General features: G+C 48.3%; 1 protein-coding gene across 2 annotated transcripts in view; it reads left to right on the top strand.

Moving 5' to 3' along the window:
* LOC117367761 (kinesin-like protein KIF18B) overlaps positions 1 to 21,544 on the top strand; it is a 73,419-nt gene that overhangs the window by 31,280 nt on the left and 20,595 nt on the right. For both annotated transcript variants that reach the window (XM_033960668.1, XM_033960667.1), the window contains exons 3-9: positions 11,700 to 12,053; positions 12,805 to 12,959; positions 13,076 to 13,180; positions 13,386 to 13,496; positions 13,844 to 14,041; positions 14,221 to 14,397; positions 14,793 to 14,867. In XM_033960668.1, coding sequence (XP_033816559.1) covers positions 11,732 to 12,053; positions 12,805 to 12,959; positions 13,076 to 13,180; positions 13,386 to 13,496; positions 13,844 to 14,041; positions 14,221 to 14,397; positions 14,793 to 14,867 — 1,143 coding nt within the window. In that variant the 5' untranslated portion in view covers positions 11,700 to 11,731. The remainder of the gene's footprint in view (positions 1 to 11,699; positions 12,054 to 12,804; positions 12,960 to 13,075; positions 13,181 to 13,385; positions 13,497 to 13,843; positions 14,042 to 14,220; positions 14,398 to 14,792; positions 14,868 to 21,544) is intronic.

The raw sequence follows: 21,544 nt of genomic DNA on the forward strand, positions 1-21,544 counted from the left end.
CAAACTAAGCCGTCTGCTACAACCGCACGAATGGACTCTCCATTCCAGCCCCCTTCACCAAATCTTCACGCAATGGGGGACGCCTCAGATAGACCTCTTTGCGGCTCCCCACAACGCCAAACTGCCTCAGTTTTGCTCCAGGATCTACACTCCTCACCGCCTCGAGGCAGATGCTTTTCTACTGAACTGGGGGAAACGATTTCTATATGCGTTCCCACCATTCCCGCTGATCCAGAAGACTCTGGTCAAGCTGAAACTCGAACGGGCCACCATGATTCTAATAGCTCCTCGGTGGCCCAGACAACCTTGGTTCTCCCTCCTACTTCAACTCAGCAGCAGGGAACCAGTACCACTTCCAGTGTTTCCTTCACTACTTACTCAACATCAAGGATCACTACTTCATCCCAACCTGCAGTCTCTCCACCTGACAGCTTGGTTCCTCTCAACGTAACCCCTCACCAATTCTCACAAGAAGTGAGGGAGGTCTTGGAAGCTTCCAGGAAGCCCGCCACTCGACAATGCTACTCCCAGAAATGGACCAGATTCTCCTCATGGTGTGTTTCTAAGTCAAAGGAACCTCAGCGAGCTTCCTTATCCTCCGTGCTGGACTATCTCCTACACCTATCTCAATCTGGGCTCAAGTCCACATCCATACGAGTCCACCTGAGCGCTATTGCGGCGTTCCACCAGCCCCTACAAGGGAAACCCCTCTCGGCCCATCCGGTGGTCGCCAGATTTATGAAAGGACTCTTCCATGTTAACCCTCCTCTCAAACCACCCCCAGTAGTTTGGGACCTCAATGTAGTCCTTTCCCATCTCATGAAGCCCCCGTTTGAACCACTCAACAGGGCCCCTCTGAAGTATCTCACCTGGAAAGTGCTTTTCCTTGTAGCCCTTACGTCCGCTCGCAGAGTCAGCGAACTCCAGGCATTGATGGCGGATCCACCATTCACAGTATTCCACCATGACAAGGTGGTCCTCCGCACTCACCCGAAATTCCTGCCTAAGGTGGTCTCCGAATTTCATCTCAACCAATCCATTGTACTTCCAGTATTCTTCCCTAAGCCTCATTCTCACCACGGAGAATCGGCCCTTCACACTCTAGACTGTAAACGTGCCTTGGCTTTCTACCTGGATCGCACCAAGCCACACAGAACCACTCCTCAACTTTTTGTCTCCTTCGACCCTAACAAGTTGGGAAGACCCGTATCAAAGCGCACCATCTCTAATTGGATGGCGGCTTGTATCTCTTTCTGCTATGCCCAGGCTGGATTATCACTTCCTTGTAAGGTCACAGCCCATAAGGTCAGAGCAATGGCAGCCTCAGTAGCATTCCTCAGATCAACACCAATCGAGGAAATTTGCAAGGCTGCCACCTGGTCCTCGGTTCACACATTCACCTCACATTATTGTCTGGATACCCTCTCCAGACGGGATGGACAGTTTGGCCAAACAGTATTGAAAAATTTATTCTCTTAAGTCGCCAACTCCCCCTCCATCCCACTGAGGTTAGCTTGGAGGTCACCCACTAGTGAGAATACCTGCCTGCTTGTCCTGGGATAAAGCAATGTTACTTACCGTAACAGTTGTTATCCAGGGACAGCAGGCAGCTATTCTCACGTCCCACCCACCTCCCCTGGGTTGGCTTCTCAGGCTAGCTACCTGAACTGAGGAGACACGCCCGGATCTCCGAGTAGGAAGGCACCGGCGCATGCGCGGTGCGGGCATCTAGAAACTTTAAGTTTCTACAAGCAACACGTGCTTGTGAGACGTCCGTACCGGGGCTCTGTCTGATGACATCACCCACTAGTGAGAATAGCTGCCTGCTGTCCCTGGATAACAACTGTTACGGTAAGTAACATTGCTTTCACCGCCCGCGGGGCGGTGAATGGTCTTGTCCCCGCAGTGAGGCATGAAGGATCGCGCGGTCCCCGCAGCTCACACCCGCCTGCCCAATCGATTCTAGTGTTTAGTCAGCTCTCTCCCTTCTCCTCACCTTAGTTTGTAGATTTTCTTTTTCGGCGACCCGCACGCTATCAGAGAGCCGCGCACCCGCTACTGCTCAGTTTCGATCTTCTGCTCTGACGCAACCAGAAACAGGAAGTTGCAGCAGAGCAGAAGATTGAACACTGAGCAGCCGCGCGTGCGCGGCTCTTTGGGAAAGCGTGCAGGTCGCCGAAAAAGAAAACCTATAAACTAAGGTGAGGAGAAGGGAGAGAGCTGGCTAAACACTAGGATCGATTGGGCAGGCAGGTAGTGGCTGCGGGGACCGTGCGATCGCTAGTGTTCCCGGCTCAAATTGGAAGGAGGGAGTGAAAGGGAAAAGGATTCTGGGCCAAGGGGATGAAGTCGGAAAGAAAAACCCACAGCAGGAAAGAAAGGGAAGGACTGGCAGGTGAGCCAGATGCTAGAAGCAGGGGGGGGGGGGAAGAAAGAGGGAAAAAAGCTAGATGGGGTTGAAAAGAAGAGACACACTGGTATGGAAGAGGAAGATAGGGGAAATCTGGACACAGGAAGGTAACAGAAAGAGGGGAAATTATGTGCATGGGGCATAGGGACAGAGACATAAAGGGGACATGCCATGGGGATGGTATATGGACACAGGGGGGGGCAATGACAGATACATAGGGGAGATATTAGAAATGGAAAAAATAGGAGCACAGAAGCGAGATGGTTTGTGGGGATGGGACAGGGACCAAGCTTGCAGGCTCCAGTGGCTTGCACAAATTACATTGTAACGTGCCATGAAAATAAGAGGAAGGAAGGTAGATAGGCCACGCGAGAGGAGCTGAAGGGTAGTAGAAAGGAACAGATGGTAAAGGAGGGAGGGAAGGGTGGTGGTGGAAAGGAATAGAACAGACATTGAAGGAGGGTGGAGAGGAACAGACCCCCAAGGGAAATGTGGAAGACAGAGTGGGAAGAAGACAGATGCCAGACTATGCGGGAGCAGAGGGAAGAAGATGGGTGCTAGACCAATTGGGGGGGGGTTAAGGGAGAGGCACAGTAACAGCAAATGGAAGACGCAGAGAGAAGACACACAGTGGATGGAAGGAATTCAATGAGAAGATGTGGAAAGCAGAAACCAGACAACAAAGGTAGAAAAAAAAAATTATATTTATTTATTTATTTTTTGCTTTAGGATAAAATAGTATATTAGTTGTGTTGATAAAAATTTATAAACAAAGCCCTGCCAGCTGAACATCTCTTTCTCTAGTTCAGCAGCAGGAACTTTGATTTATAAGAAAGGAATAAGCTAAATATTACAGTACTAAGGCTTATATGGATGCAGCGGGGACGGTGACGGGGCGGTGAATGGGATGGCAGTGGCGGTGACGGGGCGGTGAAAGGGATGACGGTGACGGGGCGGTGAAGGGAACGGCGGTGACGGGGCGGTGCAGAGGATGGTGGGGCGGTGACGGGGACAGATTTTTTCCCCGTGTCATTCTCTAAGCTGAATGTAGACTTCGGCACTGTATTCAAATCAGTTTGAATGAAAAGTAAAGCTAATGTACAAATATACTTCAACAGGGAGAAATTATCTCACTGCATTAATTACCTTCATTCAGTTTTATATTCATTAATAATTCATGGTACCTCAGCGGGCCACCACATACTCAATTACTCTCATAGTACGTGGCTTTATGCTCACCCTCCTCATTGGAACCAATATGTTTTTTAGTTTTATACTTATTTGCAATTTTATAGGTGTGTAATTCACTACTAAGGATACTTAGCTTTAAGCTGTTGGCTTGTTTAGCAAGACGCTGTGCATGGGAGTTTTTACGACAACACCAACATGTTTCGCCCGTGTATATTAGTGGGCTTTCTCAAGGCTCCAACTCCCTGTGAAGTATAAAATACAAGTCTAAATTATGCTAATCCACCTTCCCAGCTTATTAAAGCGCTGTTGCCAAGTATAATTGTCTAAAACGTGTTTAAATCATTCTTACCGTTTATAAACATTCTGCCACCAAAGCGCCGAAGCGAAATGGCTGGCCGGCTTAAAATCACATGATTTATAGGCTCCCTCCCACCGTACGTCACTGTCCACCATTTTGTGAGCAGTGACGTCAGGGGTTGGAGTCAATTCTTTTATAATTGGGTACATTGAATCTCTATAAGACAGGAGGACACCTCAAGACCTAACCCGATATGAAATCCTGACATATCTTAAATAAGGGAAGCCCACTCTAGCTCATTATTAAGTCCGTAAGGAACTACTGAGTTTAGGCGGTAAATCCACCGCTGCTCAAGCACGTTAAGTTTCTGTTCCCAGTCCCCTTTTAGTTCGTTCACTTCCATATGGTCTATGACTCTCCATTTTAATTGGTGGATTCCGTGATCTTTATCAATGCAATGCTGGACTATTGGAGCTTGTATAGCTAGAGTTGTAATCCTCGATTTATGTTCGTTAAGACGAACATTAATCGCTCTCTTGGTGCGCCCAACATACACTAAATTGCAAGGACATACAATCACATAGATGACTCGAAGGGATTTACAGTTGGTATTAGTCCTAGCCTTGATTACGTACCCCGACTGAGGGTCAGTCCATTGGGGGCCCTCCAGTGTCAAATGACACCATTGACACTGTTGGCATTTTTCATGGCCCTTGATCTTACTGGGGTCCATTCTAATCCTTTCAGATTTAAGGAGTGCTTGACCAATGGTCCTACCCCGACGATGGGAAAACAGGGGGAGTTCTGTAAAGATTTCATGTAAACTCAGTATGGACCAAAATTGTTTGATATAGGAGATTAATACTCCTGATGCTACAGAGTATGGCAAAACACAAACGAGACGATCTTCCTCTTTATCCCTAGGTTTTTCTTGCAATAAGAGATCTCTCTGGGCATACCTAGCCCTGAGGTAAGCTTGTCTGACAGCTTTTCTAGGGTACCCCCTTACTAGGAATCTTCCCTCCAGATCTTTAGCGACCCTTTTAAATTCACTTAGGGTCGAACATACCCTTCGTATTCTCAGATATTGACTGATCGGTAAATTATACCTCAGATGGTATGGATGGTAGCTGTTGAAATGAAGAAGTGTATTCCTAGCTACACCTTTTCTATATAAGGTGGTATATATCCCTGTATCATCCTTATTAATAAGGATGTCAAGAAATTCAATTGTGGTTTTACTGTGGTGAGCAACAAATTGAAGATGTGGATTTAAGGTGTTAATCCATGTACAAAACCTCTCCAAATCTTGTTCTGACCCGTCCCATAGTATAAAAATGTCGTCCAAAAATCTTTTCCAGACCTGGATAGACTGGAAAAATATCGAAGGATATATGAATTCAGTCTCGAACTTCCCTACATATAGGGTGGCTATAGATGGGGCCACTGTTACTCCCATTGCAACCCCCTCTGTCTGCTGATATGTAGTGCCTTTATATTCAAAGAAGCTGTTTTTAAGAACCCATTCAGCTAATCTTAAGAGAAAGGAGTTAGAAATTCTCTGATGTTCAGTTCTATTCTCTATAGTATCTTTAATAATAGAGAGAGCTTCATTCTGGGGGATCTTTGTATATAAAGACACTACGTCGAGAGTAACAAGAATTGATCCATTGTGGGGGGCTGTTTCCTGAAGGGTCCTCAGGAAGTGTGAGGAGTCTTTCAAGTAAGATTGTACCTTTGCTGCTTCTGTCCTTAGGAATACATCGAGAAATTTAGAGAGTGGTTCTAGTAAGCTGGTTCTAGTATTGACTATGGGTCTCCCAGGTGGCCTAATGATGCTTTTATGTATTTTCGGCACAAAGCGGATAGTCGGGGTTCTAGGATGTTTTTCCAAGAGAAACTGGTACTCTTTGGTGGTAATATGGCCTTGTTCGTAATACTGAGTAATAAATGAAAAAATTTCTTTCATTAGTGGGCCTGTCGGGTCTTGTAAGAGGACCTTATAAGCTGTCTTATCCTGTAATTGCCTATCTGCTTCTTCCTGGTAATTCTGGAGATCTTGAACCACTATTGCCCCTCCCTTGTCCGCTTTGGTAATAATGATATTATCCATATCCCGAAGTTGGTGAAGTGCTTGATATTGTTGGTAAGTAAGGTTATATTGCATATCAGAGGATTTAAACATTCTCTCATATTTGGTTAGCCCATCCAGTACTAGTTCTTTAAATGTGTGTAGTGCTGGGTCTAATTGTCCCGGAGGTATCCACTTGGATTCTTTTTTGACGATGGACAAATCTTCATGGTCAGAAATAACCGTCTGTGTTTGGAAAAATAACCTAATGTTTAATTTCCTGATAAATTTATGGAAAGCTATCTTAAGAGTGAAGAAATCTGGTCTTTCCTGGATCACATAACCCAAACCCAACTGAAGCACAGAGTTTTGGCTTGATGTTAGTGTCGTGGAAGATATATTAATTACTAAAGATGTTATTTCATCCTCGCTGTTCTGCCCCGAATTTGGCCCCTTCCTCTGTTTTTGGTCTTTATGTTTGGGGCTCTGGTGGATTGTTGTTGAGATTCTTCCCCCGACGTCTTCGAGACCGAAGTCTCTCCTGAATCACCACTCAGTGCATCAGAATCGGTTGAGGATGCATCAAATGCTATTTTCTTTTTAATTTTGATTTGTGTTGGAATGTTTCTTTTGTTCCAGGTATAGACCTTTCCTGTGGTGTAATCCCTTTCATCACGTTTCCATTTTTTTATTTTAGTTTGTTTAACTGAATCACGTAGATCTTGTAACATCACATCAAGTTCTTTTCGTTTATTGTCGTATTCCTCCTTCTCCATTTTCCTCTGCAGTTCTTGTTCCATGTCAACACACTTCACCTTCAAATCATGTTCAATCACTGTCGTGGTCTCCACCAGCAGGATCATCAAGTCTCGGGAGCATCTATTTAAAATAGCAGTCCACTTATCCATGAAAGACTTGTCCATGCCCATCAACATGGGTTCTTTAAGGATCCGTAATCCTCGAGGTATCATAGCACTCTTTAGGTATTGAACAAGAGTGCTCCCATGTAACTCCGCCCGTATTAGTCTCTTCTGTGTAGATTCCCATTCTTGCCAGGTGGATTGTCCAGGGGTATCCTCCACGTCATCTAATAAAGCAGGTCTAGACACTATAGACCTGAATTGTTCGTCAGTGTACCCTATAAAGTCTGTTTCATCCTGTGCCATTATTATCATAAAATGTAGACTTCGGCACTGTATTCAAATCAGTTTGAATGAAAAGTAAAGCTAATGTACAAATATACTTCAACAGGGAGAAATTATCTCACTGCATTAATTACCTTCATTCAGTTTTATATTCATTAATAATTCATGGTACCTCAGCGGGCCACCACATACTCAATTACTCTCATAGTACGTGGCTTTATGCTCACCCTCCTCATTGGAACCAATATGTTTTTTAGTTTTATACTTATTTGCAATTTTATAGGTGTGTAATTCACTACTAAGGATACTTAGCTTTAAGCTGTTGGCTTGTTTAGCAAGACGCTGTGCATGGGAGTTTTTACGACAACACCAACATGTTTCGCCCGTGTATATTAGTGGGCTTTCTCAAGGCTCCAACTCCCTGTGAAGTATAAAATACAAGTCTAAATTATGCTAATCCACCTTCCCAGCTTATTAAAGCGCTGTTGCCAAGTATAATTGTCTAAAACGTGTTTAAATCATTCTTACCGTTTATAAACATTCTGCCACCAAAGCGCCGAAGCGAAATGGCTGGCCGGCTTAAAATCACATGATTTATAGGCTCCCTCCCACCGTACGTCACTGTCCACCATTTTGTGAGCAGTGACGTCAGGGGTTGGAGTCAATTCTTTTATAATTGGGTACATTGAATCTCTATAAGACAGGAGGACACCTCAAGACCTAACCCGATATGAAATCCTGACATATCTTAAATAAGGGAAGCCCACTCTAGCTCATTATTAAGTCCGTAAGGAACTACTGAGTTTAGGCGGTAAATCCACTGCTGCTCAAGCACGTTAAGTTTCTGTTCCCAGTCCCCTTTTAGTTCGTTCACTTCCATATGGTCTATGACTCTCCATTTTAATTGGTGGATTCCGTGATCTTTATCAATGCAATGCTGGACTATTGGAGCTTGTATAGCTAGAGTTGTAATCCTCGATTTATGTTCGTTAAGACGAACATTAATCGCTCTCTTGGTGCGCCCAACATACACTAAATTGCAAGGACATACAATCACATAGATGACTCGAAGGGATTTACAGTTGGTATTAGTCCTAGCCTTGATTACGTACCCCGACTGAGGGTCAGTCCATTGGGGGCCCTCCAGTGTCAAATGACACCATTGACACTGTTGGCATTTTTCATGGCCCTTGATCTTACTGGGGTCCATTCTAATCCTTTCTCTAAGCTGAAACATCTGTTGACGGAGATTAAGCAAGGCAGCTAGGTGATCTGGAGGAAGAAACGCCCTCATGAGAGTAGTATCCAGAATAGCCCCGATGAACTGAAGAGGGTGAGTCGGTTGGAGGTTGGACTTTGGGGAATTGATTTTGAAGCCCAAGGTTTGAAGGAACGAAATGGTGTGAGTTGTCGCCCAGTTCACCTTCTGAGACGATGAAGCCTTGATCAACCAGTCGTCCAGATAAGAAAACACTTGAAGACCCTAGGATCGGAAAGCTGCTGCCACTACAATTAAACACTTCGTGAAGACTCTGGGAGAAGATGCCAGGCCGAAGGGAAGAACTTTGTACTGGTAGTGACGATGACTGATTTGAAAGCGAAGGTATCTTCTGGAAGCCGGATGAATTGGTATATGCTTGTAGGCTTCCTTGAGGTCCAGAGAGCATAGCCATTCGTTCTGAGCCAATAGGTGACAAGATATTTGTTGAGAGCTCGGAAATCCAGGATGGGTCTCGGATCTCCTGTCTTTTTGGGGACCAAGAAATATCAGGAGTAAAAGCCTTGGTCGTGTTGAGAGGGAGGAACTTCCTTGATGGGATTGAGGAGGAGGAGAGATTGAACCTCCTGGAGAAGTAGAGAGGACTGTGTCAGACTTAAAGCAGACTCTTTTGGAGGATGGTCCGGAGGAAGGGTGTGAAAATGAAGGATATACCCTTAACGAATGATGTTGAGGACCCAAAGATCTGATGTAATGAGCTCCCTGTGATTGATATAAATCTGAAGATGTCCCCCTATGGGTTGAGGCAGGGAAAGTAGCAGAGGAACTTTGGCTATGCTCTGAAGGAACAGGTCAAAAAGGCTGTGCAGGTTTCTGAGGAGCAGCCGGTTGTTTAGGTTGTTGATGTGGCTGTTGTCATTGTTGACGAGGCTAGGTAGGTGCCTGAGGAGTAGGTTTGGCAGCATATCTGCGTTGGTAAGAGGAAGCAGGCTTAAAATGTCGAGCAGATGGAGGCTTCTTTTGGGGCTTAACCAACACATTCCATCTGGTCTCATGAGCAGAGAGCTTTTGGGTGTCAGTGTCAGTGGAGGCTCCAAAGAGCTCATCACCAAGGCATGGAGCATTAGCCAGATGGTCTTGGTGGTTAACATCAAGGTCTGAAACACGCAACCGTGCCAAACGTCTCATTGCCACCGACATAGCTGCTGCTCTAGATGAGAGTTCAAAAGTATCATAAATAGATCTCACCATGTACTTTCGAAGTTGCAGAGAGGTAGAGACCAGAGATTAAAATTTCGTGGCTTTACGTGAAGGCAGATATTGTTGAAGCAATGAAATTTGCTTAAGAAGATACTTCATATAACAGGAAAAGAAAAAAGTATAATTGGATGCTCTGTTTGACAACATTGAGTTTTGATATAAACATCTACCAAATTTTTCCATTGTCCTACCCTCTCTACCAGGAGGAATCTATGCTTATACACTCACCCCAGAGAATTTCTTCAAAGTGGCCTCAACCACGAGAGACTCATGGGGCAATTGAGGCTTATTAAAGCTGGGTAAGGGTACCATCTTATACAGAGATTCCAAATGTTTAGGAGCCACTGGCACAGAGAGAGGAGTCTCCAGGTTTTTATAGAAAGTTTCCTCCAGAGTGGCATAGAGTGGAAGCTTTAACAGTTCTTTAGGAGGAAGATCATAATCAAGTATGTCCAAATACTCCTTGCTGTATTTAGAATCAGCCTCCAACGAAACATCCAGATCATGTGCCATCTGTTGCAAAAAATCTGGAGAAAGAAAGTTTCTCTGAAGAAGAAGAAGAAGCTCTGGTAGGTGAACGTCTAGGTAACCCAGAAACAGAAGAGTCCACATCGGTAGTAGATGGCACTTCAGGCTCAGTATCTCCTAATAAATCTGAATCTCTGAAAGGATGAGGTCGGTGTCGATGGCTCGATGTCAAAGTCTCCAAATGTTTGGATTTACTGAAGACTTTGCCTTCAGCGTGCCAGAGTAGCCTCTCGAGATGTGGTCTAGGAGAATTGGTGCCGAAGTAGAATGCTTGAGTCCTGGGTTGAGAATGTCCACACCGGTGGAGTAGCATTAAGAGAAGTGATCGGTGCCGTGAGCAACTCAGACCAGACCGGTTCCTGGAGGGTCGGTGCCATGCTTGCTAAAAAGTGAGCTGGCGCCAAGAGGTTAAAATGCTCTCCTAACTCCTCCCGAAGCAGATTGTCAATTTTCTGCTTAAGGGAAAATGCTGGTACCATTTGCTTCTTTTTGGCCAGTATGGATGGCTGATCAACATGATCCAGGGATGAGGAGGCACTCACTGATATCGGAGCCTTGCGTTTACGGGACTTAGGCGAGGTAGGCAGGACTTGACTCACTGCAGCTTTAACCTGCGTCCTGGAAGGGGTAGTGGAAGGTTTCTTAGCCGGCTTACCCAGCATGAGTTGTGACATCAGAGTCAAAGTTGGTGGATCCACCACCCTCAGTGTCGTCTTGGTCAGTGCAGACGGTGTCGGAGATGAACTGGGCTCCGTGTCCATAGTGGCACCAAACAGTTGTTTTTGTTGAAGCAACCGATTTTTGAGTGCGTTTCTGAAGGGACGAACAGCAGGAGCGGGAGTCGGCACGGTGCTCGGGTCCCAGACACTGCAAACACCAGCGGTGAGGGTCGGTGACAGAAATGGCCTGAGCACAGTGACCACACTTTTTGAAACCCGTCAGCAGGCAGGAAATGGACGGGAAGACAGCCATTGACAAATTGAACTCTATGGCGAAAAGAGTCCATAAGACCCTGCTGGGCCAAAGCCCACGATGGCAAAGTCAAAAGAAAAAAAAATAGATTATTTTTTTTTATACAGAAAATAGAATACAAAAAACGAAATAACTGTGACAAAAAAGTCACAATCCGCGAGAGTGGGAAGGCAAATAAGAGAGAAAAAAAATTCAACAGGTGTTGAAAAACGCATCTTTCTAGCTTTGTGGAAACTAAAAAACTGAGGGACTGCGCACCTACGTCGGGCGGGAAGGCACTCATACATGCACGGTGCGGGCTAATCACAAACTTTCTAAACTTAAAGTTGCGATTCACTTTTCAAGTGTCCGTACCGGGGCTCTGTCGGTGACTTCACACATCAGTGAGAATATGCTGTCTGCTTGTCCTGGGATAATGTATTTTCTATCGTTTGTACCCAAGTAACATCCTCTAGTTCTTATACCCAGCCTGTGTGCTTAACCCGACTCTCCTAACTGCCTATCTGTCTCCATCTCCCCTCCCCTTGGCACTGATTTTCTTTGTTGCTCAGTTTCAGAGCTTTTCTGTAGTTGATCTTCACCATGTTTCTATTCTAATTCTCCAGCAACAGGGAGGAGGCCTCTGTGTGACCTTCCAATGGCATCTGCAACAGTTCCTGAGGAGGGCAATGTGTTGGTGGTGGTGCGGGTACGACCCCTTAGTCAGCAGGAGCAGGAAGGTAACCAGCACCGAGTTGTGCAGGTGGTGGATCCCAGTGTGCTGGTCTTGAATCCTGAGGAGCCTGAGCCCACCAGGAATTTTGCAGGGGTCAGGGTCCAAGAACCTCCCAAGCGCAAGACAAGAGAGCAAAAATTTGTGTTTGACCATGTGTTTGGAGAGGCAGCTGGACAACAGGAGGTTTTCCAACACATAACCAAGGACATCTTGGATGGAGTTCTAAATGGATGCAACTGCTCTGGTGAGCTCTTGGAGGTCACATTTCAGTTTGTACCCCTAAATGTCTCTCTTTCATATAATTGGCTCTATACTTGATTTCCACAGGACCTTAAGGTAGTCTTCTGCACTCATTACAAAGCTTTCTTTCACTGGGATATCCCCTGAAAATTTTGCATGTGAGGCTTTTCCTCGTTTACCCTAGAAAAGCTTCAATGATAGCATCAGAAGCACATGGTGAAGCTCTCTTCCTCTATAATTCAAGTTTGGTTTTGATGTCTATGTTGAAATGATTAAGAGAGGAAAATATGAAACCCATTAACTTAAATAGCATTCAAAGCAAACATTTCATTTATAGTAAATAAACCCATAAAATATGGCATCTTAATTACTACAGTGTGTCACCCTTCCCCCAGAGTCTCTCATGTCTCGCAAACCCCTTGCAGATGCATTCTGAGGTCTGGGATGGGATTAGAGTGTTCTCTAGAGTAAGCTTGCATAAAATCATGCACCTTTCCCCCAAGCAGTTTTCTTAACTGTGGGGTCTGTGCCAGTTCGTATAGATGTTCTAGAGTTCATCAAGGTTTTACTGGTGCTATACACTTTCCACTGGAGTGGCTTGGGGTGTTGGGGAGCTTGGAAATGCAAGCTCTTGTGTTCTTTCACAGTCATATGGTGGAGGATAAATAAGTAGTGGTAGTAGTAGTTAGGCACCAATAGAAGGTACAAATCCAGCACATGTGACTCTCAACTAATTTGGTGACACTTCTCTTCAGTGTTTGCTTATGGAGCAACGGGTGCTGGGAAGACCCACACGATGCTGGGAGACGAGAGGGACCCAGGTATTATGTACCTGACTATGATAGAGTTGTACCGCAGGATGGAGGAGCAGGAGGACAAGCGGTATGAAGTGCTCATCTCTTATCTGGAGGTAATGTTTGAGTATTGGTACTCCTCTCCCCAGCTCTCTGTTCCTTCTTGATTCTGCCCTGGGTACTACCATCATTGCAAGCATCCCAGCTTCTGACTCCTGTTTCCCTCTTTCAGGTGTACAATGAGCAAATCCAGGACCTGCTGGAGCCCCAGGGGCCCTTGGCCATTCGAGAGGACCCTCAGAAAGGAGTTGTTGTCCAGGGTCTCTCCTTTCACCAGGTACAGGCAACTGGTACAGATGAATGCTGATTCCCGAGTGCACTGTGATGAGGCTGGGTAAAAAAACCCCAAGAGTAATTGACCTGAACAAGTTAGCAGTGCTGATGGGTGGCTGTTGGCAGATCTGGGTAATGTTGCCTTTGTGAAGGAGCTGGCTGTGTAGCCTGTCTGAAGCTTTCCCTTGTGCTTCTTGTATCGCCTGCAGCCAGACTCAGCTGAACACCTGCTGCAGATGCTGGCGAGGGGGAACAGGAACCGCACTCAGCACCCCACCGATGCCAATGCCTCATCGTCACGATCCCATGCAGTTTTTCAGGTACAGTTGTAGTAAAGCTGAGACTTTAGTGTGTGTGTGTGGGGGGTGGGGGGGTGGAGGCAGTATCTAGCTGGGACTCTGTCCATGTGGTACATGAGAACAACAAAATATATCTTGCTTTTTCTAATGTGCTGTCCTTTAGGTTGGGTTCTGGTTTTTAGTAAAGCATGGTAGTTAAGCTGAGCCTCGCATTTCTCCCTTTGTAAAGCACCCTTTGTAAAGTCCTTTTAGGTCAGAATGCTAGTTAAGCTGAACCTCTTGTTTCTCACTGAGGATTTCAGAGCATCATTTTACTTATGCTGCTCCTTGGTCCCTTGCTCTTCCCTTCCCTTCCTCCCTCATGACAGGTGTACGTGAAGCAACAGGGCCGTGTGCCAGGCCTCAGTCAGGACTTTCGTGTTGCTAAGATGAGCCTGATTGACCTGGCAGGGTCAGAGCGAGCTTCCTCCACAAATGCCCGGGGCGAGAGACTAAGGGAGGGCTCCAGCATTAACCGCTCTCTGCTGGCCCTCATTAATGTAATAAATGCACTGGCAGATGCTAAGGTAATACTGTGTCATTCTGGTGAGGAGGATGGGGATTCTCCTGCTCCCCTTGCTTTTTTGGGGGCATTGTTATCATTTTGTTAAAAGAAACTTTCCTAGTGTGATTATGTGTGTGCTTAAAGAATTGCAGGGATCCTGATCGTGTTCACTTTGTGTTTCTGGCCTGATCTCTCTCTCAGAGCCGGAAGTCTCACGTGCCATACCGGGATAGCAAGCTGACACGACTGCTAAAGGATTCCATTGGAGGAAACTGCCGCACAGTTATGATTGCAGCCATCAGCCCTTCCTCCCGCAGCTATGATGACACCTACAACACACTGCGCTATGCCAACCGTGCCAAACAGATCAAACTATCTGTAAGTGCTTATGACCACTGAAGGGGCTGCCAAGAAAGAGAGGGCATTATCTCTATGGAACATTGGAGGGGTTGGGGGATGGGCACACCCCCACCACACTAATAGTGATCTGGGTGTACGTGGCGTGAAATGGTTGAGAAACAGGTGAAAGGCTGGATGGAGATGCTGTTGTCTGCTCTGTGAGCTTGTGATTTGTAAGGACTGAGCATTTGTGCTCTCAGAGACTGAGGGAGAACATGAGCTCTTTCTGCTGCATGGCGGTCTGAGCACCTGTACTGAACTGATGAATGGCCGTGAAAGGAATCGGGGGTTTCTTTTAAGCTAGCAACCTGAGATGGCTTTAGTCTATAATGCAAAAATCTTGCTGATTTCTAGTTTGACTCTTGTTTTGTCAGCCAAAGAGTAATGTGGTCAGTGTGGACTGCCACATGAGTAACTACGCAGCCGTATGTGAGCAACTGAAAGCAGAGGTGAGTCATTAGGCAAGACCCTCCCTAGGGCTCTCACTCTCCTGCATGCTCAGCTTATATTCCACTCTTTCAGTAGCTGCCATGGTGCTTTAAGTAGGGGGCTGTGGAATGAGGGATGACAGACAGCTGCAATGAAGTTACAGTGCTTTGCCAAACATAAATCTTTACAAAAAATTTACTACAAAAAAAATAAACTAACTCCTATTGAAGACCTGTCTAAAGAGAGTGATCAATTGTGTATATTAGGTGCTCAGAGATATGAAACTCCAAAGGGAAGGTTAAAAAACCACCCTGCATTAGGAATTCACCTTCCAGTCATTGCAACCTCCTATGTCGTTGATCACTCTCTGAGACTTTTTTTTTAATAATCTTTATTCATTTTAAAATAATTTCAATAAGTGAAGAACAGTAGATAAAACATTTACACTATAGACATCACTTAAAATATTACAAGATTCTTACAGATCAATAACCCCCACCCCATTCAAATTATTCTTTATCATTCATGTAACTATAAATTTAACATAATTCTATAATTCACTACATATTTTAAACATAAAATTACACATTTACCCACTTAGACATATTTTAAACTTTATATAACCACCCTTCCCCCACCCATATTAATAATTGATTATAACCTTTATATTCCTTCCACCCTCCCCCCTCCCTCTCTGAATGTGCAGTTCTTCTAACAACAAGAATGTATATTTATCCCAGGACAAGCAGGCATGATATTCTCACATGTGGGTGACGTCATCTACGGAGCCCCGATGCAGACAGCTTTTCAAGCAAACTTGATTGAAGATTTAAATTTGCTCTGCTGTACCACGCATGCATGCCTTCCTGCTCCACTAGAGGGCGCATCCCCTCCTTGTGGTCTCCAGTTCGTTTTTTTCCGCGGAGCCTAGAAGTCGTGTATTTTTAGGCTCTGCCCCAAGTGCCTTCTAGCACCGCGATTTTTCTTATTTTTCTTCTTTTTCGAGTTTACAGTCGCTGTGCACCTCTTTTTTCCTGCTCATCTTCGTTTTGAGAAAATCCGGAGGCTTCCGGGTTGTCGCGGCCGCGTGGCCACGCGGGCCGCAGCCGGTTTCATTTTTTATGTCCCGGCCTTTGACCGGTTTCAAAAAGTGCACCCGGTACGAGCGGCTTCTCTCTATCACAGACCCGCATCGCCGGTGCATTCTCTGCCTAGGGGCCAATCATCCAACAGATTCCTGCCCCCAGTGCGCCACCTTCCAGAACTGGGCCCTCCGTCGAAGAAAAGCCCGCATGGCGGATCTTCTCGTCGCCGACCAGCCCTCGACCTCGAGGTCGGCCTCGGCCCCGGCCTTGACCTCGGCCTCGGGTACCCCGGCACCACCTCGAGAATCGACCCCGAAGTCCTCGGGCACGCTGAAGTCCTCGGCTCCGGGTAAGTCCCCTCTTCCTTCATCAGGTTCCGCTCCGGCGAAGAAGCCAGCCTCGGGGACGCCGGCGGCACATGGTGGAAGTTCCATACCCACGGCCCTGCCGAAGTCCTCCAAGTCCTCTGGACATGCCTCCACCACCCGGGAATACTCAAAATAGAGGTCGCCCTTGGTGGAGTGCACAGCGGCATCGGACATGCCCTCGATGCTGTCCGTGCCCGTTTTCCAGGACATGCTCCGGGCGATGATCTCGTCGGAGCTGTCCACTGCGCTGGCCCACCGGCCCATCGGCCTCGATCTCGCGTGCGCCGGACCAGCCTGAGCCTCGCGTCGAGCCCCCTCGGGGCAAGGTGCGCCAATCTCGCCGCATCTCATCCTCTTCGGATTCCTCGCCGAGGTGACCGGGGCGCTCTCCCCCCATGGACCGCCGCGGGGCGAAGCGTAGGTCTAAACTGATCAAACCCTCGAGCCGCCGGACCTCGAAGAAGGCCCAAAGCTCACCTATTCCCCGAGGCCGCTCCTCGACGGCCCGTGCGGGATCGCTGAGGGTAGCGGAGTTATCACTCTCCAACCCTCGGATTCTTCTGACTCCCCCTCGGTCCGGGGCTCCGGTCCGAGGTTCCAGGCTTTCGCCGAGGGAGTCCGGGTCCAGGTCTCCGACTCGACATCGGTCGGTGCCTCGTACCCCGGCGGCGTCCCCGAGGGGCTCCTCGAGGCGATGCAGGTCCTCGACCCCGGAGCACTTTCGCAGTGTATCCCCGGTCTCGGAGCGCGGGTCGGAGCGTGAACCTCGCTACTCGAGGGAAGCTTCCCCGTCCTTTTCAGCCCGGCGGAGGTCTCGCTCGTCGTCCCCTCACGGGGCTCCGGGAGCATCCCGCCCCTCCTTCACTCAATTCGTCCAGGACATGGGCCACGCTCTGGACTTAGACCTCCAGTCCGACTCGAGGTATTCTAAGGAGTACCTGGCGGAACTGGATATGCTCTCTCCACCTAGAGAGTCCCTTCGCCTGCCACTGAACCCGATACTCCGGCAGGCATTTATCAGGAACCTAGAGACTCCCTATATGGTGACGGCTGTCCCCTCCAAAATGGAGTCCAAATACCGGACAGTGCCCTGCCCGGGGTTTGAGCACCCACAGCTCTCCCACCAATCGCTGTTGGTGGAATCCTCCTTGAAAAAGGCTCACCCCTCCCGAGTCTCAGCTGCGGAACCCCCAGGTAGGGAGGGTCGGACCCTTGACAAATTCGGCAGGAGACTATACTAGAATTCGATGATGGCCTCGAGGGTGCAAAATTACACCTTCATATTTATATCCTACCTGAAACACCTGATTGGACTTTTGGGAGCCTTTGAGACGGACTTGCCCGACTCACGTCGAGGAGCGTTCGGCCTGCTCCTTGAGGATTTCTCCAACCTATGCCTCCATTTATTCCATGCGGCCTATGATGGCTTCGAGCTTTCCTCCAGGGTGGCAGCCTTTGCTGTGGCCATGCGTCGCCTGGCCTGGTTGCGCCTGGTCGACATGGACCCCAACTTACAGGACCGGTTGGCCAACCTCCCTTGTGTGGGCAAGGAACTTTCTGATGATACCATCGAAGCGGCTACGAAACACCTCTCTGAGCACGAGTGCTCGTTCGTGTCCCTTGTCCGGCCTAAGCCTAAACCACCCGCCTCCAGACCATTCCGGGCCCTTCCGCGCCGCTACCCACAAAAATGTACTAGTTTCTCACAGCCTCCGCCCTGACGCCAGCAAGCTCACCCTCGGGCTCTGCCCAAGTCACAGCTGCCTGCGGCTGCTAAGCCGTCCCCATCCTTTTGACGGGATAGGCGGATGGGGGCTGGCCCCCTTCGCCACAGTCACAAGCCTCCTTCCCATCGGGGGTCGCCTCAGAGCCTTTTACCCTCGTTGGGAACAAATCACGTCGGACGCATGGGTCCTTGGCGTGATCTCATCAGGATACTCTCTCAACTTTCGGGAGATTCCTCCAGACAGCCCTCCAAGTGTGTGTCCTCCAAATCGGGCTCAGTTGTCCCTCCTTCTCTCGGAAGCTCGAGACCTGCTTCGCCTGCGGGCAGTAGAGGTGGTTCCCCCCGACCAACGGGGGCAGGGGTTCTACTCCCGTTACTTCCTGGTACCGAAGAAGACGGGAGACCTGCGCCCAATTCTGGACTTGAGACGCCTGAACAAATTTCTGGTACGGGAAAAGTTTCGGATGCTTTCCCTCCCGATTCTTTACCCTCTAATCGACGAGGGCGACTGGCTCTGCTCCCTCGATCTGAAGGAGGCCTACACACATGTTCCAGTGCATCCCGCTTACCGGAGGTTCCTGCGTTTTCAGGTGGGAGACCTTCATTTACAATACTGAGTCCTCCCCTTTGGCCTGGCCTCGTCACCTCGGGTCTTCACGAAGTGCCTCGTGGTGGTCGCAGCTGCCTTACGCTCCCAGGGTCTTCAGGTTTTCCCCTACCTGGATGACTGGTTGATCAAAGCTCCGTCCAGGGAGGGGGGTTATCTCAGCAACCCGACAGACTATTATTTACCTTCAGGGTCTGGGGTTCGAGATAAACTTTCCAAAATCACAACTGAGCCCCTCTCAGTCCTTACAGTTCATCGGGGCCGTGATGGACACGGTTCACCTCCGTTCCTTCCTTCCCCATCCGCGCCTGGAGGCGTTAGTAAGTCTGAGTCGACGGATTTTGCTGCTGACCTCGGTATCAGCACGGCAGATGATGACGCTTCTGGGCCACATGGCCCATCCACGTCATACCCTTCGCCCGTCTCCATCTGCGGATCCCTCAATGGACCCTGGCCTCTCAATGGCGTCAGGACCGAGACCGATCAATCTTCCCATGACAGTGACTCCTTCCTTGCAACGATCGCTCCGCTGGTGGGCCAACTCTTCAAATCTTTCCAAAAGTTTGCTCTTTCTTGCCCCTCCACACAGCAAGGTACTCATCGCGGACTCGTCGGAGTACGCTTGGGGGGCTCATCTGGATGGTCTACGCACTCAGGGAATGTGGTCAGCAGAGGACCGTCGCTGCCACATCAACGTGCTGGAACTTCGGGCCATCTATCTCGCCGCTGTGGCCTTTCAACATCTGCTCCACGACCGGGTGGTTCTCGTCCGTACCGACAACCAGGTAGCAATGTACTATGTAAACAAACAAGGCGGGACGGGGTCCTGGTCCCTCTGCCAGGAAGCTCTGCGCCTCTGGAAGTGGGCGGCTTCCAACAACATCTTCCTCCGTGCAGTGTACATACAAGGAGAGCGGAATTGTCTGGCAGACAGACTCAGCCGCCTCCTCCAGCCGCACGAGTGGTCTCTGCATTCTCAGACCCTGCGACAGGTGTTCAACAGGTGGGGAACTCCTCAGATAGATCTGTTCGCTTCCCCCCTCAATCACAAACTGCCTCACTTCTGTTCCCGGATATACTCCCCGGACTGTCTCGAGGCCGACGCCTTCCTCCTGGATTGGGAGGGACGGTTTCTGTACGCGTTTCTGCCTTTTCCTCTGATTCTACGGACGCTGGTCCATCTCAAATCGGTGCGAGCCACTCTGATCTTGATTGCTCCTCGGTGGCCGCGCCAGCCTTGGTTTTCCCTTCTACTTCAACTCAGTGTCAGGGATCCTCTGCTTCTGCCTCTGTTTCCCTCTCTGCTAACTCAGAGTCAGGGTTCGCTGTTACATCCCAATCTTCAGTCTCTTCATCTGACTGCTTGGTTTCTTTCCCCCTGACTTCTCTCCCAGTGTCTCTGTCAGTCAAGGAGATATTGGAGGCCTCACGGAAGGCCTCGACTAGACTCTGCTTTTCTCAGAAGTGGACTAGATTCTCGTCCTGGTGCTCCTCTCACCGGCAGGACCCTGTGTCAGTTCCTGTGTCTTCGGTTCTGGACTATTTACTTCATTTGTCTCAGTCTGGCCTGAAGACCAATTCCATTCGTGTACATCTTAGTGCGATCGCTGCCTTCCATCAGCCCCTCGATGGCAAATCTCTCTCCCTTCATCCCTTGGTTTCCCGCTTCATGAAGGGTCTTTTGAACGTTCACCCTCCTCTCAAACCTCCCCCAGTGGTTTGGGATCTTAATGTGGTTCTGGCTCAACTCATGAAACCTCCGTTTGAGTCCCTGGATAAATGTCTTCTTAAATTTCTCACTTGGAAGGTGATCTTCCTGCTTGCCCTCACATCGGCCCGGAGAGTGAGTGAACTGCAGGCTTTGGTGTCGGACCCACCTTTCACTGTATTTCATCATGACAAGGTGGTTCTCCGCACCCATCCTAAGTTTTTGCCTAAGATGGTTTCTGATTTTCATCTCAATCAAACCATTGTCTTGCCTGTATTTTTTCCCAAGCCCCACTCTCATCCGGGAGAGGTGGCGCTCCACACTCTTGACTGCAAGAGGGCGTTGGCCTTCTACCTCCAACGCACTCAGTCTCATCGGAAAGTTCCACAATTGTTTTTGTCATTCGACCCCAATCGGTTGGGACACCCAGTTTCCAAGCGCACCTTGTCCAACTAGTTGGCTGCTTGTATTTCCTTTTGCTACGCTCAGGCTGGTCTCGCACTGCACAGTCGAGCTACGGGGCATAAAGTCCGAGTGATGGCAGCTTCGGTAGCTTTCCTCAGGTCCACGCCCATTGAGGAAATCTGCAAGGCTGCCACGTGGTCTTCGGTTCATACTTTCACCTCCCACTACTGTCTGGACAAACTGTCCAGAAGCGATGGCCGGTTTGGCCAATCGGTTTTGCGTAATCTGTTTGCTTAAATTTCCAACTTCCCTCCATCCCCTTTTTTCATTAGCTTGGAGGTCACCCACATGTGAGAATATCATGCCTGCTTGTCCTGGGATAAAGCACAGTTACTTACCGTAACAGGTGTTATCCAGGGACAGCAGGCATATATTCTCACAACCCGCCCGCCTCCCCGAGGTTGGCTTCTTTGCTGGATATGTGAACTGGAGACCACGAGGAGGGGATGCGCCCTCTAGTGGAGCAGGAAGGCACGCATGCGTGGTACAGCAGAGCAAACTTAAATCTTCAATCAAGTTTGCTTGAAAAGCTGTCTGCATCGGGGCTCCGTAGATGATGTCACCCACATGTGAGAATATATGCCTGCTGTCCCTGGATAACACCTGTTACGGTAAGTAACTGTGCTTTATATTAAATCTACAAAAGACGTTAAAGGACCCCATATTAGATTAAAGTTTCCTAACTGATCAGCTCTCATTTTTTCATATTTATATATTTGACATAAACCAGCCCACCAG

This window comes from Geotrypetes seraphini, chromosome 10, assembly GCF_902459505.1.
Source record: "Geotrypetes seraphini chromosome 10, aGeoSer1.1, whole genome shotgun sequence".
Lineage (NCBI taxonomy): Eukaryota > Metazoa > Chordata > Amphibia > Gymnophiona > Dermophiidae > Geotrypetes > Geotrypetes seraphini.